Here is a 26,200-nt window from a genome sequence, read left to right on the forward strand (position 1 = left end):
TTCGGAACATTTGTAAGTTTATTATTTATTCTTCGGGACAATGTTACTAAAACGTTATTCCTTTTCAATCTGCGCGGTCTTTTCGTGTTTGGAGCTATTCGTACTTCTTGTCTTCTAATGGCCATTTCTAAAAAAAATAACACATTACACAGTAGGAAATAATTTATGTGCCAGCTATATTACATAATATATAGCTAGAATCTAGATACACTCGCGAGCAAAAATATGGAATCACCCTATTTATTCCGAGCGATCATAAGAACTAAATGACTAATAAAAGATCAATAAATGGTACAATAAATGGTTTTAAAGGTGATATAATAAACTTAAAATTGATACCATAGTAAATCCATAAAATACATAGTCGTTCAGTTCTTAAGACCGCTCGGAACACTGATTGTTTGGTGATTCCATACTTTTGCTCGTAAGTATAGTTTATACAATGAAAAAACACCAAGTGGAACGACGTAATTCGGAAACTTTCAACTGTTTCGTTAAGCCTAGGCGCAGACCACCGATTTTTAATGTGCGCATTTTCATTAATCTCCTCCATACTGATTAACAGCCCGACCCAACTATCGGCCAACTAAAAGTCGGTGGTCTGCGCCTAAAGTAAAAAATAACTTACGCGTCTTTTGTCGTCGATCCTTATACCGCAAGGGCCTTTGTCCTCAACATGGAGTCCCAACATGACGTACAACGGCTTCGCCCACCCCTCTGGGTCTGCTCCTGTAGATACAACAGTGTGGTATTTATATTGGAAAAACATAACCTTTCTGATGCAGTCTGATAAAAAAGAAGACCTCACGCTGGCAAAACGGGTTACGGTGGCGCTATGTCCTCATATCTGTCCCTTAATCGCCTCTTATGACATCAACAAGGAAAATGTCTCGGTGTTCACTATTGATCAAAATTCAGTGTCGAACTAACCCCATAAGCAAATTAAATTGCTTAGGGTATGACGTTTTGGGGGGCACCAAAAAGCAACAGGTGTGAATTGCTAGGGCATCAAGTAGTCTTAAGAACGAAGCAGTAAGCACACTTATCATCCCGGAAGCGGATCGTAACCGTATCAACTCGAGGCAGTCAGTATTCTTTTTTTTTGAAAATTATAAATAACTTGAAAAAATCGAACTGCCTAAGGCGGGAATTGAACCCACGAGTCAGTATTCTTTGTATGAAATTCCGTAATGCAACGCACACTTAAGTATCCGCACCGTAATGTAAACGTCTCGCCTCGGCTTACTGCGAGGCGAAAGGTAATACGGTGTCCCTTTCCGGGTTGATAAGTGTGCTAATCCAACCGGCCAATGTGGAAATCATTAGGAGAGGCCTATGTTCAGCAGTGGACGTCCTATGGCTGAAATGATGATGATGAAAGTTAAACGACATTTAGTATGAGGCTCTTTCAACGTTACGTCTCTTCAGTTCGGATTGGAAATCACCTATTTTTAGTTGATCGCTGTTGCTCAACGTTAATTGCTGCATGATGCGGAGGGCCGACCCCAAATAAAATGGGAATGGGCCTGGCAAAGAAGCTGTTGCTCCACGTTGCTCTCACCTGTCTTGACGGCCACAGCGAATAGCGCGAGCAGAAGCGTGCCGCCCAGCACGGAGAACCAGGACACACCGGGCGCGCTGCCCGAGCTGCCGCCGCGCGACGTCGCCGAGTCGCCCTCCTCTAATAGGCGCTTGCGCTCCAACGCTTGCCGACGCGCCTTCTCCTCCGCGCTGGAAAGTCCATTCCGTAAAGTCCGGTCGCCGAGCAGATACAATTTCGTCCAATGACCCCAAGCTACACATCCTTATCGTTCGTTTCAGCCAAATGACGTCCACTGCGGGACAAAGGCCTCCCCCAAGATTTTCCACAATGAACGGTCCTGCGCTGCCCGCATCCAGGCTCTTCCCGCGACCTTTACCAGATCGTCAGTCCACCTAGTAGGCCTGCCCACGCTACGTCTTTCAGCCCATGGTCGGCCATCGTCTCAACGAGCTATGTGCCCCGCCCACTGCCACTTGATTTTAGCAATTCTGCGTGCTATGTCGGTCACTTTGGTTCTCCTGCGGATCTCTTCATTTCTGATTCGATCACGGAGGGAAACTCCGAGCATAGCCCACTCCATTGCCCTTGAGCCTTCATGAGGTCCATAGTTACCATTCGCACGTAATTATATTGCTGTCGCGACTGTGCGACGGGCGGCCGCAGTGACTGAGCGAGCGTGACAGCAATTTACACGCAAGCGATAATGATGGGTAGCTTGGGGTCATTGGACGAAATTCTATCTGCTCGGCGACGGGACTTTAGCATAGGTAATGTAGATCGACGGTTTACGAACTTCCCTGTAACCTTGTTTCCATACACATTAAAAAACTTTTTTGCGGGTGAAGGTCGAGAAACGCAACGCACCTGGATGCGGGCAGCACAGGACCGGACGTTGTGGTAATCCGTAGGGAAAACCTTTGTCCGGCAGTGGACGGCATTATGTTGAAAATAACGATATTATGTACATTTTTTCATGCATAACAAAGCAGGTATTTGAGCGCAAGCATCTGGTGTTAAGTGAGTGCACATTAACATAAACAGCGACATATTGTTGCAATGCTCAAAGAACATAAATTAGCAATTACTAGTAAAGGACGTCTACAGCTGTACAAAGGATTCCTCCAGGGATTTCCACCCGAGCGGTCCTGCGCTGTCTGAATCCAGAAGTACCTTCGGTACTTCGGTAGATTCCCGCGATTCGATTTGTTTACCTACCTACTTAGGATTTCTACTTTTGGAGGTTTACGGTTACCGGTCGCATTATTATCAGTGTAGGTTCACCAAGTGATACCTACCTACTGCGTTATCATGAAAGAATATTCTATCTACACAGGTGCTAAATTATTATAACTCAAATTCACTTACCAATCGCACATCTTGGAACTTTAACAATTTAGTATTCATAAAATGTTAGAATACATTGTACGGGCTGGCTGATTGATTTCGTTTTACACCACTATGTTTATGTTATCATTTTTCTTCACAATATTTCTCTAGGTTTCCATGACATTGACAAAACTTCTGCCAGTATGACATTTCGACACCATAATTTGACAACATTCTTCTAAAAAGATCTTTTATCACTTCTTATCATGGAGTTTACACTGAAAAGAAAATGCGACTTTATTCATCAAGATTCTAGACACAAATTCGCATTATGAAAAACATGTCCTCCGTTTCAACTACCGCTAATAAAGATCAATCCCTCTTTACTCCTTTTGTCTCTTCCATGCTTCTACCTGGCTCGCAAAGGAACCGATGCAATGGGAGAGCGTGTTCTACCTACTGCTCTGCTCAGAGGCTCTCTTCTTTTGCGCTATACTTTGCTTCTTTAGAAGCAAAGGTTTGGTGGGTTTGACTTTAGTCAAACCCACCAAACCTATTTCGACGAAATTAACAGAGATGGCAAGACCCAAGGAAAAACAGGATATTTAGTTTTCAAGAGCAGTTTTTATCCCAATTTGCGAAAGATAGTTGTGGAACTTGCGCGAGATGTGCTTTCTGTGAGAGCCCGTGATTCAGTAGGTAATTAACGCAAAGCCGCAAGCTAAATCTAGTAAAGAATAATGAAAAGCTAACCGGCGCGTATTTCGAGCACGTGCACCCAAACGGCGTGCCCTGCTGCTGGTTGCAGCTGTTCTTGACGGCGCTGCGGCAGCCACGCGAGAGCATCTTGTACAGCAGCGCCAGCACGCCGACCCCGATGGCCAGCCCCGCAGCCACCGGCACCCAGTCGCGGTCGTCGCGGTTACTCATCGTATGCGTTGGATACTTAGTCTTCTGAATAGAATAAATCTTTGACACAAAAACACAAATCATGAGGCCGCTGTGTGGTTGGACGCTGATTTTCAGCGAGCACTTCTGAAGACATTATATTTCAAACAACTGCCCTCACTCTTGGGGCCTTAAGAAGATCGCTTTCTAGAATAGCTGCCCTCACTCTTGGGACCTTAAGAAAGAAGCTTTCTAGAATAAAGTCGAACGCATAACCGATCAATGCTTTGCTCTACGCAAAAGCATATACGTTGCATGGTCAGACTTTTTTTTATACGAAGTTAGTACTCGTCGCGGCTACTCATCGTATGCGTTGAATAAGTAGGTACTTCTGAAGACAGAAAATTGTCAATTTTCCAAATTATTGCAAACATCTGTAATGTTTCTCCTATACCCGTGTCACTGTCGCTTTCTATAGCGATAAGACCGCCTTAACCGTGAAGTTTAAGGTTTTGTTTATCTTCTATAGCCAGTTTAGTGTGGTAAGAGTAGTGAGTACCTACTTTGATTGATACTGAATTCATCATCATCATCATTTCTTCAACCACAGGACGACCACTGCTGAACATAGACGGTAGACCTCCTCCAATGATTTCAGTCACAATATAGTAGGAAGACCCTTCCTACCCAACTCATAAGTTACTCTTTCTTACAGATAAGACTGGAGAACTGTTAGTTATTTATAGGATAACTCACTCACACTCCAGAAAGTAACATTGTAAATTACTTTGTATGCTGTGTAGGCGGTAGTTGGTTTATAATAATGTGGGTTTATATTATCACGTGAATTTCAGACGCGAACTCGTAACATCATTGATTAGGAATTAGTTCACAATAAATTTCCATTCAGCTCTGAGATGTTTTTTTTTGGATTTTGTACATTGTTTGCTGCAAAATGTCTGTGTCTGTCAGCCTGTCAGTATGAGGTGAACGTGTCATTAATGTCCATGTGACTGTTATTTTTATCCTCTTTACTCTCTGCTTTTATTTTTCCGCGCCTTCTTTCTTGACTCCCGTAACTTTTGATTCCCCGTCCCGACCTTGGGCATGGCTTTAGCACATTAGGAAAATTAATAAATTGAAAACACGCACAGCAATGTTGAGTAAGCTATTGCACTCTGAACTCTTTAATCTTAAAAATATTATAAGATCGGTAGCAGTCACAGAACATAGAAATGTGGTAGCAGTAGATACTGCTTATTCTTAGCGACAATTTCTTTCCACTTTATGTGCCACTCTGAGAATCGAACTCACGATTTTCTGGTTCAAAGTGTAAGTGTAACTAGCATTTTCACTAGCAACTCCACGAACTTGCTTACTTATATCTTTCGTTGTATTAAAAGTTTATTTACTTACTTCGTTTAAAATCATCCAACTATCTTCTGACAAGTTTATTTGTACCTAGTGAGTAAGTAGGTATTCATTATGATATGTATTGTAAAATTATTATTAAACCGCCTTAGAGCATGTTTTGAGTTTCTACTGAAGAATATAAATTAACAATAGCAGTTAAGATTATAGATAGGTACTTACATAAGTAACTACCTAACCACGTTACAACAATACGATACGCGATGGCTACCTAAATTATTTTAAAGAAATGTTTTATGAAAGCTACTGTGTTTCTTAGAATTCTCCCATTTGTGCTGGTTGAAAGAGGTTCACAAAACAAACATGTCGCTAAAGTTTTAAGTATGACCTTCATTGTAACGTCATTGAGGTCATCCACTTATTTCAGAGAAGTTCAGGGGATTTTTCGTAGTTTTAATCCCAGTGTTACTATAATCTTAACACCAAAAATGTTCTTGGAAAAAGATAAAACTAACTTGCTAAATACCTAAATGCTAACAAAATCTCATGGTCATTAATAATTTTCATTAGAATATAAAATATATTGCAATATTAAATTAAGTTCCACATAATTTAATGCATAACTTTTGGAAGAACACGTTTTTTTACCATAGCAAGCCAAGCATGTAATTAGAATTCTTTTAAAAACAAAAGTTACATACAAGCTCGCTAATACTCGCTAAAATAATGTTTTGTATAATATCTGAAAGTGTTGTGAATGCTTATACTAAAACGTTTGTTTTTATTTGTATAGAGAACAATAGTGTCTAGACAAACCTAAAGAGGATTTAGGACGCTATTTGGATCAAATATGTAATTGCTCAATAATGAATAATAAATAAATAAATAAAGTGTAGGTATGACATGTACCATGGATATGTATGTACCATGTCCATAACATTATTATTTTGGACTGACACGATTCACTTGGACAGTGCTAAATAAACTGATCTGTAGTTTTAATTTTCTTTTCAATATGGCAACTTAGGTTACGCCTTTTGCTAAGGATGTGCTAGTGCTCTCGAATTATTTCTTTCGAAGTATCGATGAACGTCTGCTTCAATACTTATAAATATAGTTTGTTTTATGTGTCACCAAACACATGATCGTTAAAGGAAATCTAAAAACTTATTTTACCTACATAATATTGTACTTGTTGTATTCTGGCAGTAGGATGCAAGATAGCCAGTTCCTCTGTGTACTTAGTGGATGAGTATTCCACGTGAAGCTCGCGCTTCCACCTTCGACTTCGTCTACATGCATGACTGTACCTACCGGTCTAGTTCTTATCATATTCCTAATAATATTTTACCTACCTACTACTGAAGAATTTGGCTAGCCTTGTTTTTTATCCATATGCTATACCTACCTACATGTGCCAGTGAATCCCTAAACTAAAAGGGGCTGGGCCCTACACGTTATTCCCGGAATCACTCGAGCAAGCTATAAGGCTATGCACTATGTCATTAGCGATAGCGACTGCTATAAATTCGTCATTTAGTCCATCACTAGTGTAATCGGCTGGCCGTCTGTCTGCCAACCAATCGCTATAAGCGGCCACCAATCGCCTTACGTCCGGAGGAACGCGTGTCGCATGGCGATAGAGCGCGCTAAACTCGTTTTACGAAATATTCCTATATTCCGCCGGCCGGCTTCTCGTAGTTTTTGTTTTTGATTCCAAAGGCAAACATAAGAAGTGTGCGTGTTACAGTGGCTATATTAACTTTCCTTAGTAATTGGCAGGAATCTGTGTTTCTAAATAAAGAACCTACTCACTTCTGAAGCTCTTCGGTACGTATAATTATCGTATTATCTTGGAGTCTACTGAATATGATTAGAAATCTGTCTTTGTCAGTGTGGATTGAACTAGATTGGTATTTTTTACGATTTTTGGCACATTGTTTTTTTAACAATTACAAGATTTATTTATACTTAGCACTGTTTTATCTTCTTTACTGTTTCCAGTAGAAATGTATCACGTCATTGTCGGGGAAGTCCCCTTATCGACTCTCCCTATTTTAATTATTAATAATTATATTAACATGAAATGCATATTAAGATATTTTTTACATTAGTTTAACCATCTACCAAGGCCATAGCGATCACGTCAGCCTCCAAATAAAAAAAAACTGCATCCAAATCGGTCCATTCGTTTGCACGTCGATGCACAGAAACGTCCAAATGTTACTCACACTCGTCTTTTGTGCCGTCTTTCTTAAAATTACTGAATACTAACAAACTAAGTTAAAATAGTATACTCAATAATTTACTAGTTTCGAACAAGTTAGCATCCGTATAAGTTAAGCCCAACACGGAACAGGTAACAGAATATGAAATTAGTTGTACGATGGTACGAGTATAATAACTCGAAAATATCCGTTTAGTTAATATCGAACCTGGGATCCACTGGATTCATGAAGATTCACCGCGCCGCTATGTTATCGGGCCGTCATTTTTTCCGTCTTTGGCATTGCTGTTTCTCTGGCGGCAACACCGTTCACCTGGTTGTACGTGTGTATAGTTTTAGTAAGCCGGGTCTCCATCCAGCTCGTGTTTTGCTCTACACAATCAACAACAAAAACATCTCAACATTCTACAAAAAATGTTGAATGTTAACATGTCATTGTGTAGGGCAAAACACGCGCAGGAGACCCGGCTGTGGATAGGTACGAACAACTACTGTCGCTAAACTTTATAAAGATTGCCTCAAAAATGTCCTAAATCCCTTTAGTGACGGTAAGTAGGTATGTAGACATTTAGTAACCTCATAGGGGTACCTACAGAAACGTTCGGCGGAAACATTCGGGGTGCGAGCGAGCATTCGTTGCATGATTGTTCCAAACACAACCCTAATGGGTATTAGGCTGTATGGCCCTGTATTCACAGCCCGTTTAACTTTGAGTTTTTTGCTTAATTAAAGATTTTCATTTTAGTAAACCATGTCTGTAAAAAAGAAGAATTTGGACGCCCACTTGGCGGAGATATTCAAGCAGTTCGTAGCAATCAAAGATGAGGACTTCAAGAGGTCCCAGGAAGTATTCAAAAGCGTGTTTGAGGAAGTCAAAGCGAAGATGGGGGAGAAATGCAACTATTTCTCCAAATACAGCGGTCAGGTAAACTTTTCTCTTTTAATCATTAATTTTCGTAGTTTTGAGAGTCTAAGCGTAAAGGCGGTACCTTGTTTCTGGCCCAAGTTAGATAAAATCTAATTTAATGCAAACAATTATACATTTTCACACCATTTGAAGCCCGAGATTTTCGTGCACTCACACGCGTTCTTCAATTATTACCTACATACTTACACGTGTAACTTATAAAATGATTATGTTTGCTACTGTGTTGTTGTTATAAAATATGTGGGAAATACATTTATCTTATCTGTCTTATACAAAAATATAATCAATCAATACTTACCATCATTGTAGATTCTTGCTCAGTCAAATCTTGAGAACAAATATGTGTAACAATACATAGGTATGCGAAACTTGTTTACGAGTTTAAGATTTTAAACACTTTCACGTTCGTTCCATTTCAAGTCGTCCAAGCTAATTTAACAGGTCTCAACGCGACATTTTTATACGAACAGCCGTGATCACAAGCAGACTGGGCGGCTCGTGGCGTTGTACGTTCGGGCGAATTCGAATATTTTTGACTACCCTCAAATTGTCATCTGTTACACTGTAACTGTTGGTGGTTGAGTGATGTTATGACAACAAATGAAATTTTTATATTTCTTGATTTCAGTCGCTTCTCGTGCTATCCTTGTATGATAATATCGATCACTGGATAGGATTTTTGGATTGTGAAACTCCATCCAATGATTAACTCCTGTTTCCAGAGATGTTCAGCCACAGCGGATTTGCTCGTCTATCGATTTTTAACAGCTGTGATGGTGGTGCGCTTTGTCTATCTAATATACGAACTCCCACAGCTGCAATCGATTTTATATAATCCCGCGGAGTCTGGAAAAGCGTCTTTGGTTAATCATAGTTTTGATATTTGGCATAACGGAGAATATACAGTCTTGATGGAGAACTTTCTTAGCTGTTCCAATTTTATCTGTTACACCTTTGATGTAAGGTAAAAATGTTTCTCCATTTCTGTTTACAGGTCCTTTACGCCGGTAGCGTCTACGACGGCATCAAGGTATCCCGTCTGGACGAGTTCGACATGGACATCGTCATCCGCCTGCCCATCAACTACGACAACTGCGAGAACGGCATCATCATCGAGAACGACCAGCCCGGCTTCGTCAAGATGAAAATCATCAACGCTTTCGACAACCTGGACAAGCAACCGGAGTGGGAGAAATGCCACAAAGTCACCAGGGAGTGGAGAGACTCCGAAAAGTATTTCCTTCAGAACAAATTCCGGCAGTGGATGCACGGGACTGTGCAGAAAGCATTGAACGAAATGGACGGGAAGGTGGTCGTGAATGGGGTGACTTACCTGATCAAGTACAAGGAGTCGGGGCCGGCTTACACCCTGAACATCAGGAACGATAAGGGCGACCCGGAGTTCAACCTGGACGTGGATTTGGTTCCGGTCATCAGGTTTATGCTGCCCCGTTGGCCTGAAGGCTATAGGTTAATATTCGTTTTAATAATCTACCTTAAAAGGGTTAATTCTTTTAAGTGTTTAGGTCAAGTAAAAGGTAGAAAACCTAGTTTTATAGTATACCTAACATGAAAATATTTCTTAAAATAGTGTGAAATTATGTTAAGATTTAATAAGCGGAAACTAATAACATTTTTTTTTATCAGGGCCGTTCCCGGTGGCCAGCAAGCGAAAGAATGGCTTGTAGTACCAAAGCCTAACAAAGGATTGAAGGACGAAACCATGAAGAACCGGTGTTGGCGGCTTTCCTTCCAGGACTACGAGAGAGAGCTGATGAAAGGCTGTCAGCAGCTGAAAACTACCATCAGATTGGTAACTCTTTTTCTTAACTTTTAATAGTAGGTATCTGCATTCACAGAGAAAGAGTATTTCAGTTCTCAACAACGGCTTTTGCGTCATGCGACTAGCAGCTATGAATAGTACACATGGGGTCAGTCATGAGATCCGTTGATAAAAATTCCTCAATTTTTGGTATCCATAAAATCGCCAATTTTAGTATTATAAGAGTGCACATTTATCTAAACTTATTATAATTTCATCTTTCAGATCAAAAAACTTCGGGATGCGCTCGAATTGAAAGCTATCGCGAGTTACTACATCAAGACGCTGTTCCTTTGGAAGATTATGAATGAAGATAAGAAGTTTTGGCAGAACAAGATCAGCGTCATGTTCCGCATCATGGTGCAGGAGCTCCGGGACGCCATCAAGGCGAAGAACATCCGCTACTTCTGGCACCAGGACAACAACCTCATTGAGGGCCTGAAGCCCACGCTGCAGAAGGTCTACGTGGATAAACTGACGGAAGTCCTAAACAGCATCGAAGCGAACGACGTCGATAAGATCGTCGCATCCTTACTAACCGTCACCGAGCTGACAGAATTTAAGAAGTCAGAGTTTTACCAAAAAACCGCCGCCGCTGCTGCTGCTAAAGACGTCAGGGACGGAGCTTCCAGCGTAAGTAGACAGAGCTCAGTCGCGAGCAACGCAAGCGGGAACAATTCTCAGTCTAGTCAGGACAGTGTTCCCAAATCTGGTAACAAATCGAAGGTTGACAACGATCTTCTCAAAACTTTGATGGATAAAATCGACGTACTCGTAGACAAGGTCACGTCGCTCGAGGATAGGATGCTGAGGTTGGAAATGCGAAATGGTTTGAAAAAGAATGATACCATAACAATCAACAAGGATATTTTGAGTTTAGTCGCGGACACTACTGCTATGCAGATGGATGATCCAAAGAAAGATTCAACAGTGGATTCCTTAATCGAATTTAACTGATTTATCCAAACTTTTTCCTAAACTATTATGCTTAATGATATTTTATTGAAGTCTGCGCAAACGAGAGGTTTGGTTATGTGTCGAATTCATCATTGAATACCATAAAACCTAAATAAGTTTCTCGTCTGCGCATGCTTCTGGACTGATGTAATTCATAAGCAATTTTATGATATTTATATTGTAATCATTCCTATGGACTAATTATTATTTTATCAATTTATTATTGTTACGCATATATCCCAGCTACCCATTGCCGTTTTTTCTCTCGTTCTCATCAAATGGCGATTCTTTGCGATAGAACGAGACGACATGACCGGATATGGGTAGCTGGAAGTGTGGCCCGTGGTAGGTCTTTGTGTGTTGTTTTATTTAGATTGTGACTTTAGATTTTCTCGCAGGTGCTCAGTGCTACTAAGCAGTCCTTAGTACGGTGTAAACTTTGACCACAGACATTCACAATTTATGTGACAAAGAAGAAAAATTATCAACTCTGAATGGAACAGTCATGTACGTAAATTATTTTCAGTACGTCACAATAATTTAATTATTTGAGATAAGAATATATGCAATTTCATTATGATGATAATTCTAAATGTAGGAACGATGGTACAAAAAGTTACAGTGGTACGTCATCAATTGTATCTTAATACCACAGGACATAACCAAGCCTTTTATGTACAACTGCATTTATTTTGATAGTTTACTTTGTAACAACCATAAATTAGTGACATAAACAGCAACCATTAGTGACACAAACAATTTTGCTTACATTGTTGTAAAATAGAAAGTAAATAAAATTATGTACAAGCGTTGAATGTTGTGATAGTGTATCGATCCTCTATTTTGTGTGGGTTGTAACAACGGATGAACTATTCGTTATCACCGTATTCCGTAAGGTTAATCTCTCCCTGTGAGTACAAATCGGGAAATACGTGAATCGGCGAGCTCCACGCTATTAATTTAATTAAATGATGGTCTCTATTATGTATAGCGTTAGATTACTATAATAAAATGAATTTATATTATGTTTTGAATTATATTTCTGTGTACCTGTACCTACTATAAATTAATTCCCATTAATTAATACAAAAACCTAACAAGACGTAATAATTTTGCAATTACGCGTTCATGCACTTGTGACCTAAGCCTTATGTTATTAGGTTCATCAGAACCAATTTATTTGAAAGAAAATGTTAAAAATAAAGGTTTAAGCAAAGGTAAAATAAGACACTCCATAACTTACAATTTCATGTTTACTATAATATTGATTTGTGTTTTCTTAGAAAATGATATATTACATCAATAAACGCACCATAGAAAAAAATATAATTACACATTTGGTTCAGTATCTGGTTATCTCAAAAGATATCTTTGAAATTCTTAGTTTTAAAGTAGGCGTAAATAAATTTTGATGTAGGTACATTGTATTTCAATGTACGTACCCTCTTGAAATAGCTAGATATTTTACCAAATTATAGATATCTCAAACACTTTTACGTATCACAACAAATTGTTCGTGAATTTTATTGATATAAGTACTTCATAGTGACACAAATTGTTAATAAATAAAAACATTCAGTATAGAAAATGAATGAATACAAAAATAATCTCAGCAGTATTTTTTATTTTAAATAAAAATGAAACTTTCGTTTGAGATATCTATACGATCAGCCGTGAACTACATAAACTAACGCAATAATACTAAACACTGGAACATACAAAGTTAGTAGACAGCTCAGACCGGCGTGACGTTGCCGCCGCGCACGATCATAAAAATATTATAGTACGTTATATAATTTTATATTACAGTTATACAAACTTAATGTGCAGTCCAAGCTGGTTTTATATAAATTACATACCTAATGACTTCTCTATACTTGAAAATGTTTTCTGCGTGAGTCTATTCTGCTAAAATAAAAGTTTTAAAAGTGCCGACTGAGCAATCCTATGACGTCACGGGACTTCCACGATAAATATACAAAACATTACATAATTCAAAGGCGTTATAAAGCAAAAATAGTCCCACACAAGATATAATATTTCGATTAAACTTAATTCTTTTAGCTAATAATATGAGATAAGGATAATTATAATAATTATTTATAGTTTAACGCTAATATTATCAGGGAATCTAAAATATTCTAGGTATATAATGTATCCAAAATGAAGTGACTAGTGAATGTAAACTGTCGTATTCACATCAATCGACTTTGGTAAGTATGCAATGGAATTGATATGTATACAGTATACTGTATTTATACAATTTTGCTCATCAGTCACTACATTTTGGATACTTGCGTACGTCAGAATGTGGCAACACCTCCAACCGGCGCGGGCAAGTGATCTTTGAAGGAATATAAAGTGAAGCTTGGCACTCCTCTTAAACAGGGTTAATTTTAAAACAATTGCTTTTCATAAAGGATTCTATTCGTGATTATGAACATCTATTACTATGAGATTGATGTCAAACAAAAAATATGCCATATTTGCGCTCAACAGTTGGCGCCACTATAGAGTCGTCAATCACTAGTGCTAAGACAGACAGTGGCGCCAACTATTGATGCAGTAGTAGAAAGGATTGTCGTATTTGCTCACAATAGGATGGCGCCACTGTAGAGTAGTAGTCCAGATTAACAACTCGTCTACTTACTGAAAACAAGTACGATAGCCTTCATTGTATCGAGCAGCTATTAAATTTTTCTCTTTATCACCATTGGTCCCATAGCATAGTTGTTCATCGCCATGAGTAGACCTTTCTGATAGTGCATCTGTTTTTAAAATAACCCATGAATTAAGCATTGGTTGAAGGGAAGCCACATTCGTCAAGGTGCGCCAACTCGAGCCAAATTCGCACGACCACTGTGGTGACCACACTTCCATATACGAATATGTTCAACTTCAATAATATATTATTATCTAACTACACAATAACATTATATTATATATATATTTATAAACAGCTACTTGTCAGGCCCTCACACTAGCGCCACATCCGATCCCATTATGCATTAAAAAATAATTACCGATTAATAATTTAGAAGAAAATAAAATTGTTTTAATAATCTTTCAAAAATAATTTAACAGTGTATAAAATGAGCATTGATCTCCAATCACGCGTTAGATATACAATTTTATGATATTGTCTTTCGAATAACATTAAATTTCCCACGTATAGCAAAAATATTTTAAATTTTATTAATGAAATAAACGTAATTGGTATGTTAGTAACAATTATTTGATCACAGAATATTCTTGATATTCTTATATGGAAGTGTACCTTCCTGTTTTCATAGATTGAATAGTAACAATTGCCCAACACACGCGTAAAATAAATGAAAATAAGAAATGTTTCTTCTGCTATGATTTACAGTTCTGTTTCCACCAGTCTACTGTAAAAATCTTTTAACGGCTCCAATGGTGCATGATTGGTGCACAGTGATTTTTCCAACGATGCAAAACAGACAGTGAAAATCGCCCGATGAAAAGAAAACATTTATTGACAGTTGATTAGAATGGTTTTACTTTTATTTATAAATTCCACGATTTAGGACAATACGTTTTAAGGCGCATATAACAAGGCGCATTTTCGCGGGAACAGCAATAATCGCGCTTGCGTTCATTTGTCAGGGTTTTCAGAAAAGAGAGAAGTGGCAAGATACCGTATAGCAATGCCAATTTTCGCTGTTGTCGGTATTAACAATCAACAGCACATCATAGCGGATTAATTTCCATCACGATATCACAAACATCATCCTCATCAGGTCACCCAGTCTCCAATGCAGGAACACGACCTCCTCCATTTTACCAGAGGCAAATGGAGGATTTAGTCTACACTTCCCATGTTGGCTAAAGAGTTTGGGGAAGGCAGATACGCAACATAAGGCTTCAAATAAACATGAAATAACAAATAAATAAAGGTCTATTAAATCCAGTCAGTCCGAATGTGAATAGTGAAGTGTGGTGTTTCTACTTTCGGCCATTTATCATCAAAGTTCCAACGATTCTATTTGATGTATTAGGATGTTTTCCGCGCCAGTGTGTCACGTCTGTCTGCAGGCCGGCCCTAGTGCTTTCTCAATCGACATGCAAGAAAAAAGCTTTATATCGCGCGCTCGATAAATTGGTCGATTCTATACATTTTCCGCGATCGCAATCTCACCCTGTGCCTAGCAAGAGCGTAAATTCAAACTATCGGTTTGCCACAGCTAGGCTAAAACAATTGAAGTCTTACGTAAGTCATTAGCAGTCAGCATGCATGACTCAGTTTATTTGTTCTCGCTTCCGTAACTAGACTTTACATAATAATAATTATTAATATCTGTGTAAAGTACGCTTATGTGTTACGAAAACAGGTAATAATTTATTGCAAAGCTACATTACGCGCACCGATAGTGTGTTGACCATGTCTTGAAACTTAGACCTTTCTTATTCCTATTGTATTTAAAAAAATCTAGACTATGGGGATCTACTATCATCAATTCCTAAATATGATTTGCTCAAACCGATCTAAATGAGGAATGTCGTTTTTGTGAAAAAATATGGTTTTGTAAGGATAGTTTAGAGAGAAAATCTATACGCTTCGCAAACGTGTACCTGTCAAAAACGCGATGTAAGATTATTTGGTACGTCTGAGAGTTCGAAGCGATTAATTTAAATGTAAAACTAAATTTACTAATTTCTATTCTATTTAAGAACCGAAGCAGCAAATCGACGATAAATAGAAAAACTTGTTGGAACTATATAAGGCCGCTTTCACATTAGGGCGTCAGAAGCGCGATAGTAACGCGGCAGTAGCGGATGCCTTCACATTATAAAAAACGCCGCTGCCGCGCTGTCTATGGTATGAAATGAGGGCAATCGTATTTAGCCTCACAGTTGCCGCCAATGTAAAGTTCTGTCACTGACTGACTCAAACAGTGGTGCCAACTGGTGAACGCTGAAGCGGTAGACTACCGTATTTGCAGTCACTAGGGTGGCGCCACTGTAGAGTAAGCTCTTAGTACTGTGGCACCAACTGAATGTTTATTACGAGTTTACACCAAACGTGATCACTAACGACTGCGAAAAAAATTTATAGATGACCTACACTGAACTGTCCCACCAAACTCATTGGCAGGGAGGCGCCACCATCTTTCAACTTTTTAGTTTCCCACATGTCAAAAATCGGAACTAGCGATCCGGTGTTGACGGTGGCGCCCCCCTGTCAATGTCACGGGTGGCACAGTTTAGTGTATTGAACTATTGAGTCTATACATGAAATGTATGACAGATTGTATCCGATAGGACTAAAATCTTCATAGATTTTTTGACGCACACGCTAGCGTCTTCATAGATTTTTTGACGCACTCGCTAGCAATGACGTTCAATGCAAACTCGCATCTACACTGTTGTATAAAAACGATAGCCCTTACTATCAGCACTTTGTCGCGCTGCTAAAACCGCCTAAATGTGAAAGCGCCCCAATGATACAATGATATCATCGACGCGGTGTACCAGGCGCTCGGTGGCGTGACTTAGCGCGCGGAGCCCGACTTACTGTGCTGGATGAGCCACTGCAGCGTGATGTCGATGTTGTCCTTCTCCTTGCACGAGATGGAGTAACAGCAGATCTCACGGTCCTGGATCGCTGATAGGTTCCTGGAAAAAAAAAATTGGATATCTAGATGCCGTTTTTTCTTGACTCCAGACTACATTCTACAAATAATCATCTCCGCTTGATAATTTTATTGTATAATTTTATTAATAAACGGGCGCTGACCCGTTTCGGATGTCCTGCAGGCACCCGCGCAAGTTGTAGCGTAGGTCCTTAGCAAGCTGATGTGGCAATATGCAGGGTACATAACATGCAGAATTGACAACCAATGGGGCCGCATTGTGGTCCACCCACAAGGTGGACAGTTGACCTCATAAACGTAGCAAAATGGTGCTGGATGCCGCTAACCGGCCAATCTAGAAACTTTGGGGAGGGCCCATGTTCAACAGTGGAAGTCCTGTAGCTGAAATGACGATGACGACTCCGGCGGCTGTGGTCTCCAACGGCTGTGGTCTCCGGCGGCTGTGGTCTCCACCGGCTGTGGTCTCCGGCGGCTGTGGTCTCCACCGGCTGTGGTCTCCACCGGCTGTGGTCTCCACCGGCTGTGGTCTCCACCAGCTGTGGTCTCCGGCGGCTGTGGTCTCCGGCGGCTGTGGTCGCCGGCGGGTACTCACATGCGCTCGATGAGGCCGTGCTCGTCGAGCGCGTGCGGCAGGTCGCGCTTGTTGCCCAGCACCAGCACCGGGATGCCGGTCAGCTGCTGCTTCTCCAGCAGGCTGTGCAGCTCGTTGCGCGACGCCTCGATCTTGTCCTGGTCCGCCGCGTCCACCATGTACCTGGTACAAGCAGAGTAAATACAAATATATTGACTCAGTAGTATTTCTCTGACATGTATTTTGACCATTGACATTTTTATTGTTCTGTTTTTAAAGTGACTTATTAATATCTCTTTGACATGTATTCTGACATTTTTTCTATTGTTCAGTGTTTCTTTAAATTATTCAATTTATAAACTGGTATTTTATTTGTGACTTAGGTATATGACATGTTTATTTTATTCTTAAGCTTGTAAGCGCTTTGGACCTGCTCTGTAAGCTTACAAGTATTTTGCATTAATAAATAAATAAATGAGTAGGTCATCTTCATAGAAACGCACCGAGCGAGGTTTGTATGTGAGCGCGCCAATACGTATGCGACGCGCACACTGACAAAATTTAGCGTGGATTAGCGGGGTGATGCGCCGAATTTTGTCTGATACAAGGAAGGGAACGTCCATTCAAATACAATTTAGGGCCTTGCCGCACTGGCGGATTGCAAGCGGCGCTCCGCTCAAAAGCGCCAGTGTGGCAGCTCACTTTTAAAGGTGGCGGTTCGCATCGCGACAGAGACAGGAGACCGAGACGCGAGACCGAGACGAGAGACCGCGAACGTTACTTGACTTTAGACAATGTATAAGCGACAGTTCGCAACCAAGACAGAGACAGACAGGTCTCTGCCTTAGTCAAATAACGGTCTCAGTCTCTTGTCTCGGCAGAGTAAATACAAATGAGTAGGTCATCTTCATAGGAACGCACCGAGCGCGGTTTGTATGTGAGCGCGCCAATACGTATGCGACGCACACACTGACAAAATTTAGCGTGGATTAGCGGGGTGTTGCGCCGAATTTTGTTTGATACAAGGAAGGGAACGTCCATTCAAATACAGTATTTAGGGCCTTGCTACACTAGCGGATTACAAGCGGCGCTCCGCTTTGAAAACTCTTGCAATCTGCCAGTGTGGCAGCTCACTTAAGGCAGCGTCGCCGCCGCGACAGAAACCAGCGACCGTAACAAAAGAAAGACCCAACCCGTCTAGGCCCGCGACCAGATAGAATAGAAAACTTTTTATTTGCAAGAAAGGTATACAAGCAGCCAAGGCATAGATTACAGAGAGAAATAAACAAGTCGATCGGTGCCTGGAACAAAGCCGCAATAGCCATAGCAGCAGTTTTCCGATTATGTGATTTTAGTAAACTGCGGGTCCCTATACACCTTTTGAATTTTTTTCAGAATTTTATCTTTGAAACTGCCTGATTTACCAAAAGCACTATGGATATTGAATCGTTATTCCCATTCATCATCTAAAATTTTTTGACCGGAATAAAACCACAATGGACTCTTACGGAACCGACTTTCAATGTATGAAGCGGCAATATGTATTTCTACCTTTTTAAAAGTATATTCTAAGCACTATAACCTTATGCACATTAAATGTTACTCCAGAAAAAATAACGCATCCTTTGATATACAAACCGTTTTGATACGCCTCGTAGTTTAGAATTATTCAAAATTGACACTAAATCTCTTCTCCTGTAAAATTGTGTTTTGTCGATTGTGGCTTTATTCCAGGCACCCATCGAAGTGGACAATTAACTGCTTGTGCCCCTCTAACAAAAAGGCACCCGCTCAGCGTACATCAAGACCGCCAGAGCTTGTCTTGAAACTGATTTTCAGCGGGGGCCCTCTGTTGTCACGGCGTACCCCTGCTGACGGAGATGCAAGAGGAGAAAGGAGTCCACAAGTCCGGCAGCAGGGAGAACGCAGCAGGGGGGCGCAATAGAGAAAGAGAAAACAAACATAAAGAGAAAAACAAAAGATATCTATCTCCAGTGTCAATCTCGCTCACAAAGTGATGCTTATCCTTCTTACATTGTGCATTGGCCTAAAATCAAATAATAATCGCGGTCTCCTCTGGCGCGTCGCAAACCATCGCCTCTATACAATAAATCAGTGGTGGATTTACCAGAAGGTTAAGTAGGCTGAAGCCTAGGAAAGCAAAATTTAGGAGCGACTTTGGAGCAATTATTTTTGTTTGCTGTACAAAAATTAAAAAGATTAATTTTTACAAACAGCATCTTGGCGCCAAACATGTCATTTTGCCCCTGCAATAAGTTCAACATACAATTTTGCACAATTAAAGACCCTGCACTGTCGTATAACAACAGATTTTTTTATTTATGACAAACAGGCTGTGTGCCACCGTACAGGTGTTGCGTAAAAACCAAACACCTGTTTTCAATACTGTCTCATTAATTTACTTGTGTTATGGTAATTTTAATACGTACACAATAGCATTAACGCCTCGGCAGTACCTCTCCCACATAGAACGGAACCTTGGCTGGCCACCAATATCCCACACCTGTAACAAATTTAAATAACAGGACATTTTATTACCTTTACGAAATTTTAAATATCACTGCGAAATGAGGACCTACTTTAAAAGGAGAATATCATAATCTCATTGTGTTTGTTTGAGAGCAAGATAATGTAAAATATAGTAAATTATTTAGTAAAGTAACAACAAATATAAACATCATATATTTTGACCCTGTAAAGATTCAAGGTCATCATTATATCCGCATAATCAACAGAAAGCAAATTAATCCTTATCATGAACAGGCCTGTACACCGCAGAGTACAAATGTTATCAGTTATGTCATAGGCATGGCAGATACAGCTACGTACCTTAATCGTGACATTTCCTTTTGTGATTTTCCTCATGTTGAAGCCAACTGTAGGTATCATGTCTTCGCTAAATTGACCGGACTGGAACAAAATAAACATTCAAATTAAATAATGTCACTATAATTAATTTCCTTCCTTCATATAGAACAAATATTATACAGGTTAATATTGATTCCATTACATTATCTCATATTAAAATAAACAATATTATTATTAAACTCATCATGAATGTATCTGTAAATTATGCTGATAGTGCTAAAAATACAGTTATGTAATTGGTTTAAAAAAACTATTATATTTGTTTTTAGAAGGTAAAGGCCTTGCAAACATGCAAAGTTTGAGAGATTGTTAAAACAAATTGAACTGAAATGTTGTAAAGAGAGGTATGTACTTGATAAGTATGTCAATGAACTACAAACTGACATTGAAACACCGATAATGCCAAAACAGGGCTTCATTGTTTGAGTATCGGATAACATATATTTAGAGTGGTATTTCAGATCCAATACATGATATGAAATAAGTAATATACAATCAATGCATATTTTTTACTAGATATAGAGAATAGTTAAGAAGATTTAACAAGTTTTCTGTCCCATGAGTCAAATGTGACTCACTTATCGGTTCAGATGTGACTCAATAGATTCTATTGTGATTATCCATTGTATCTCTATGGACATTGATATTACTAAATTAATACCTCCTAAAAGTATAAGAATAAATGAGCATGGCAGTGGAGGGGTGGATGTTAATGAGAAAAATACTTAAATAAGCCTATTTGTATGTGTTACAGGTACAAGATCAAAGATATAGTAGGGAAGATCCACATAAATGTACATATTTGAGGATAACATGAGTTTATGGAGAGTGATCATTACAGTGTACAACTTGGACAAAACAAATCTTGGATTGTTTATACATGCAAGTGTTCTCAATGAAGTAGCCGTAACAGAATAAAATAACTAATAACATGCACATAATATTATGAACAATTGTTTGACATAGAGGAAAAAATGTTTGCACTATTAGATAGGACTAGTCCATTAATGTTGTGAATGTAAATAAATGTAAATTAGTAGGAAAATCTATACACTTATAATTTGAATTACCTAAGTGTATAAGTTATATACCTACAATTGATAAAATCAATGATTGAAAACATTGCCAAGGTAATGACTGTCTCATCCAGATTGTTAAAAAGCTGATAACTTTTATCTTTAAATAAGTAAATAAAGATCTTGTACAAATCTTGTTGGAATTCAATGTAGCAAAGAAGAAAATCATGAAGTAACATAAATTTACTTGAATACCCAAGTGTGCGAGCCAAAATGCCTTCAATTAACATTTTTAAATAGTGTTAATAAATTTCTCCAACTCAGTACTTTCACCATACATATTTCAGCAGTAATTAAAGTTATGTAAATGATCAAGGCACTCAGTTGGTAGTCACTTTTAAGAATGTTCCTGTTAGATGGTTTACTTAAAACAGGTGGAGGCGACTAAAGTATGTTTTCTGACAAAGAAGACAATGAATATTGTGAACATAAATGCACGGTACTGCTGTGTCATACATAAATTAATGCGAAATTTTCATAAATGTGCAGGGTAGTGTTGAATTGCTACATGCATCCACTACAAGCGCAGTCTCCAAAACTTATTCTACAAGATACTTTGGTGCAAAAGCAAGCTCTTAGAGTACACAATTTATGTTTTTACGAATACTAACGGCAATGACGTTAACAAAAGTTGTTTTTCCAGAGTACTGCAATCCGACTAAAGTGAGTTCCATTTCTTCCTTCCAAAACAAGCTTTTAATCCAATCGAGGATCCGATTGATTAAAGCCAACATTTTGAAGAATTATCACTGTATTTATTGTAATAAAACGCAAAAATAATGAACGCCTCTCAGAAAATCTGCTGTGAATTTGACAGTTGCCACTTGCCAAATGCGTTTGGTTAGCTGCTACGTTTCTGTGAATCATCTGTCTCCACTTTACGGCAATTGCCATTAATTACTCAAATGACTGAGCTTAATTAATAATAAATATAAATTTAAGAGTATAACAATTATTGTAAATATGAACAACTTTTTTCTATAAAAGAAACAAGAACACTAAATAATTTGAAAAAATTAACAGGTCAACTTGAAACAACAAAACATTTATGACGTCATAACAACAGTGTTACCATAATGTACATTTAAATTGTTACTATTTATTATACTACTTTGGAAGTAATAGTGTATTCGACAAGCGCTGTGAAATCTTGTTTGTATTTTTAGTTCGTTTCGCATTCTGATAACGATTTTTATATCGTTAAATGAAAATAATTAAAATGTTATACATTTTGCACGATTACCTAATTAAACCTAAGACCAAGGATAACATTAGGTATATACAGGGTGTCCCGTAATGTAACGTCAAGCCGGAACTGGGTGTTGAGGCAAGTTATGCTGGTTATCAGAAAAATATAAAAAAAAATCTACGTGGCATTTTGTCAAAATAATAGGCATTTAAAAATATCAAAAAATTCTACTCCCGGTGACGGTCTTTTTACTCGTGTTGCTACAAATCTTCACTTTTTCCAAAAATTTTTTTTGTTATGTAACCCTGAATAATGCTTCTCTAAATTGTTATCAAAATTACAAAACCAGCTGCTCCAACTTGGATGAAAAAAATACATTATTCCCAAAAAAAATATCATAATAAAAATTTTGCCTAGTTTAAACTGACTATACTGAAAAAAAAAAGTACTACGCGAGTGTGGCAAGTGACGTCATAATTGGGCGCATTTATTAAGGATTCGTTTATTGGAAATAATCCCGTTTTTAACTTTATCTAACTACCTTGGTTAAAAATATTATTCTAATGTGCCCAAAATTCAAGTTTCTGGCTTAAGTGAGGTATGACCGGGACGGAGAGGGCCATCTTACCAAGCAGGGATGTTATGGATATCCGTAACCGTAACCGAAACTATCAGATATGCGAAATAAAAAAATATCCATAACCGTAACCGAAACTGATTCAAAAGTTACGGATAGTTTCGGATAAAGGCGAAGTCTAAGGGTACATTCCAAACTGCAAACTATGAAATCTGCAGTATACACGCTGCAGCTGCAATGCCGCGCTGCCGATTTCATAGTTTTGCAGTTTGCGGTTGCAGTTTGCGGTCTGCGGCCCGTCTTGGAATTGTACCTTCTTAATATTTGTTACCAACTTGTCTGGCATTCGGTGGCACCATCTAATATGCCAGCCTGTTTTACCTTTATCATACATAGGTGTCGTCTTAGTTGGTACATAAAGTAGCTATGTGGGTCACGCAGCATCTTGCTATTTGAATTATACCTACATTTTTGAAATTGTAATAATTCCGTAACCGAAATTATCCGAAACTTTCGGATAATCTGAAATGATTTCATATCCGTGACCGTAACCGAAACCGGTATAATATTATTCTAATATCCGTAACCGTATCCATAACCGAAACGTCATATCCTTATTATCCCTGTTACCAAGTACAAGTGCAGGCAGAGCAGAGCCCCGATTACGGTAATTTTTAACGTCAACAATCCAGACACGCTTCTCGATTCTGCGATACGATTGGTCGTTCAACAGCGTACGTCAGCTGTTTTGACCAATCGTATCGCAGAATCAGAAACGCGTCTGGATTGTAGACGTTAAAAGTTACCGTAATCGGGGCTCAGGTAGTAAAGGCGCGCGCGCACGGGTGACTTTTGTCACAGTACTTATGTCAACTACTAATTACTGTGTTACTGTCATGGTGACAAAAGTTTCTGTGACTGACTGTACGGTAGTCAGTCACAGAAACTTGAATTTTGGGCACATTAGAATAATAATTTTTAACCAAGGTAGATAAAGTTAAAAACGGGACTATTTCCAAAAAACCAAAAAGTGTCGACAATTACAGCAAAAATTTACCAAGTGTTGTACCATTTTGGAATCCTTACTAAATGCGCCAAATTATGACGTCACTTGCCACACTCGCGTAGTAGGTACATTTTTTTTTCAGTACAGTCAGTTTAAACTAGGCAAAATTTTTATTTTGAAATTTTTATTAGGAATAATGTATTTTTTTCATCCAAGCTGGAGCAGCTGGTTTTGTAATTTTGATAACAATTTAGAGAAGCATTATTCAGGGTTACATAACAAAAAAAAATTTTGAAAAAGTGAAGATTTGTGGCAACACGAGTAAAAGGACCGTCACCTGGAGTAGAATTTTTGGATTTTTTTTAAATGCCTATTATTTTAAAATATGCCACATAGATTTTTTTTTATATTTTTCTGATAACCTGCACAACTTGCCTCAACACCCAGTTCCGGCTTGACGTTACATTACGGGACACCCTGTATATTTACCTTCATCAGTAGGTAGGTATTTTATGTAGGTATGCCGAGTAGGTATGGTTGCCTACTGGTGTGGTTGATGGTCATAAAAATGTCAAGCAATTTGAGTAGAGATAGAAGAATACTAGTACATAATTACCATCATTATAGTCTCTGTGCTAAAATCATTAACAAAAATTAAAATGCCTACTTGTGCTATTAATTTGTTAAAGAGTCGCATCGCATTTATGCACTTAACCGCCTCTGTGCCACTCTAGTGGATAAGACCACCTATTATACTTCACACCCATCATTCGGGTTCGATTCCCAGTGGGGGCAGATTTTTACAAGCTTTATTTGACTTTACTTGTTAGTAAATCTTGCAACTGAATTTAAGACCAGTTTTCCTCAACCAATTGAGCTGAAATTTGGTATACTTATGTAAGTACGATGACAATGCAATGTTATGGTACCATGCTGGTCTGATGATGGAGTCAGGAGGTGGCCATAGGAACTCCTAAACGGAACGTTGGAAACTCATAGAGTTTGGGTTTGTTGGATTTGTCTTTTTAAGCACATTACTTAGTGCTAGATGATGACCAGATTCCTAATGATGGAGTCAGGAGGTGGCCATAGGAACTCCTAAACGAAACGTTGGAAACTCATAGAGTTTGGGTTTGTTGGATTTGTCTTTTTAAGCACATTACTTAGTGCTAGATGATGTCCAGATTCCTGATGATGGAGTCAGGAGGTGGCCATAGGAACTCCTAAACGAAACGGCGAAAACTTATCGAGCTTGGGTTTGTTGGATTTGTCTTTTTGAGCACTTTAGTGCTAGATGATGTCCAGATTCCTGATGATGGAATCTGGAGGTGGCCATAAGAACTCCTAAACGAAACGGCGAAAACTTATCGAGTTTGGGTTCGTTGGATTCGTCTTCCCGAGCAACTTTGGTGCTAAATGATGACCAAAGCTCTGAGATTGAGATACAACTAAAAAGTGTAAAATACTATTATAATTTAAACTTTTTTAATAACAAGCTTTTATTCTAAAACTAGCTTTCCGCCCGCGGCTTCGCCCGCGTGGAATTTTGTCTGTCACAGAAAAACTTTATCGCGCGCGTCCCTGTTTCAAAAACCGGGATAAAAACTATCCTATGTTCTTTCCCGGGACTCAAACTATCTCTATGCCAAATTTCATCAAAATCGGTTGCGAGGTTTAAGCGGGAAAGCGTAACAGACAGACAGACAGACAGAGTTACTTTCGCATTTATAATATTAGTTGGGATTAGTTGGGATACAATGAGGATCAGTACTGTTGTAGAAAATTCAATAAAACTAGTATCTACGTTAATCTTTAAGACATAAGAAAGATATATCTTTTTGAATTATCCAAATCGGACTATTACTTACGAAGATATTAAGTAATAAACATAGGCCGTTTTTGCCGCTAAAAGTCAACGTACGCAGGGCCGCGTGACGTCATTATATCCGAATCGAGCGCAGCCGGCGTACTATTGGGATGGAAAATATTTTTTTCCAGCTAAACCATCAGTTTTAGAAAAAAACTTTTAATAACATTTATTCATCAAAATAAAGTAACCTATCGACCAGTAATTTTAAAAAATAAAAATTGTGAAAATTAAGTATCGCTATGTCCAAAAACCACATTTTCATAGGATTCGATGCAATGCGGAGACGCGGTTGGGGTGAGTGTAACTTAATGATTGTTTGTATTGAACATAATAATACATAATATG

General features: G+C 38.7%; 3 protein-coding genes across 5 annotated transcripts; 1 reads left to right on the forward strand and 2 right to left on the reverse strand.

Annotated features, from left to right (window-relative positions):
- LOC135088470 (uncharacterized) lies at window positions 1-4,730 on the reverse strand. 3 transcript variants are annotated; one of them, XM_063983296.1, is made up of 6 exons: window positions 4,518-4,730; window positions 3,623-3,814; window positions 2,909-3,147; window positions 1,562-1,731; window positions 629-729; window positions 1-127 (listed from the first exon to the last, which is right to left on the reverse strand). In XM_063983296.1, the coding sequence occupies exons 3-6, from the start codon at window positions 2,917-2,919 to the stop codon at window positions 95-97; spliced, it is 315 nt and encodes a 104-aa protein (XP_063839366.1). In that variant the 5' UTR covers window positions 2,920-3,147; window positions 3,623-3,814; window positions 4,518-4,730; the 3' UTR covers window positions 1-94. The 3 variants fall into 3 exon arrangements, with proteins under 3 accessions (XP_063839366.1, XP_063839368.1, XP_063839367.1); XM_063983298.1 differs by having other exon boundaries at window positions 3,623-3,823; XM_063983297.1 differs by having other exon boundaries at window positions 4,514-4,730.
- Window positions 4,731-6,679: 1,949 nt separating this feature from the next.
- Window positions 6,680-12,087, forward strand: LOC135088449 (cyclic GMP-AMP synthase-like receptor). Its single transcript, XM_063983261.1, has 5 exons — window positions 6,680-6,958; window positions 8,101-8,280; window positions 9,278-9,753; window positions 9,931-10,096; window positions 10,331-12,087. The coding sequence occupies exons 2-5, from the start codon at window positions 8,107-8,109 to the stop codon at window positions 11,060-11,062; spliced, it is 1,548 nt and encodes a 515-aa protein (XP_063839331.1). The 5' UTR covers window positions 6,680-6,958; window positions 8,101-8,106; the 3' UTR covers window positions 11,063-12,087.
- Window positions 12,088-12,297: 210 nt separating this feature from the next.
- On the reverse strand, window positions 12,298-22,045 carry LOC135088450 (ADP-ribosylation factor-like protein 8). Its single transcript, XM_063983262.1, has 5 exons — window positions 21,825-22,045; window positions 20,099-20,179; window positions 19,699-19,772; window positions 17,270-17,431; window positions 12,298-16,699 (listed from the first exon to the last, which is right to left on the reverse strand). Exons 1-5 carry the CDS (start codon window positions 21,945-21,947, stop codon window positions 16,576-16,578), a joined length of 564 nt encoding a protein of 187 aa, XP_063839332.1. The 5' UTR covers window positions 21,948-22,045; the 3' UTR covers window positions 12,298-16,575.
- Window positions 22,046-26,200: the final 4,155 nt, after the last annotated feature.

This window comes from Ostrinia nubilalis, chromosome 4 (assembly GCF_963855985.1).
Source record: "Ostrinia nubilalis chromosome 4, ilOstNubi1.1, whole genome shotgun sequence".
NCBI classification, from domain to species: domain Eukaryota; kingdom Metazoa; phylum Arthropoda; class Insecta; order Lepidoptera; family Crambidae; genus Ostrinia; species Ostrinia nubilalis.

What these genes read in the sequence shown, in the direction of transcription:
- LOC135088450 (XM_063983262.1), bottom strand. Translation starts at nt 21,947, where the DNA reads ATGTTGGCTTTAATCAATCGGATCCTCGATTGGATTAAAAGCTTGTTT. An exon ending in CTTTTGTTAACGTCATTGCC is followed by an intron (nt 20,180 to 21,824) that starts GTTAGTATTCGT and finishes ATTTTGTTCCAG; the next exon opens with TCCGGTCAATTTAGCGAAGA. An exon ending in AAGGAAATGTCACGATTAAG is followed by an intron (nt 19,773 to 20,098) that starts GTACGTAGCTGT and finishes AATTTGTTACAG; the next exon opens with GTGTGGGATATTGGTGGCCA.
- LOC135088449 (XM_063983261.1), top strand. Translation starts at nt 8,107, where the DNA reads ATGTCTGTAAAAAAGAAGAATTTGGACGCCCACTTGGCGGAGATATTC. An exon ending in TCTCCAAATACAGCGGTCAG is followed by an intron (nt 8,281 to 9,277) that starts GTAAACTTTTCT and finishes TTCTGTTTACAG; the next exon opens with GTCCTTTACGCCGGTAGCGT. An exon ending in TGAAAACTACCATCAGATTG is followed by an intron (nt 10,097 to 10,330) that starts GTAACTCTTTTT and finishes TTCATCTTTCAG; the next exon opens with ATCAAAAAACTTCGGGATGC.
- LOC135088470 (XM_063983296.1), bottom strand. An exon ending in CGCTGTGGCCGTCAAGACAG is followed by an intron (nt 730 to 1,561) that starts GTGAGAGCAACG and finishes TTGTATCTACAG; the next exon opens with GAGCAGACCCAGAGGGGTGG. An exon ending in GGATCGACGACAAAAGACGC is followed by an intron (nt 128 to 628) that starts GTAAGTTATTTT and finishes TATTTTTTTTAG; the next exon opens with AAATGGCCATTAGAAGACAA.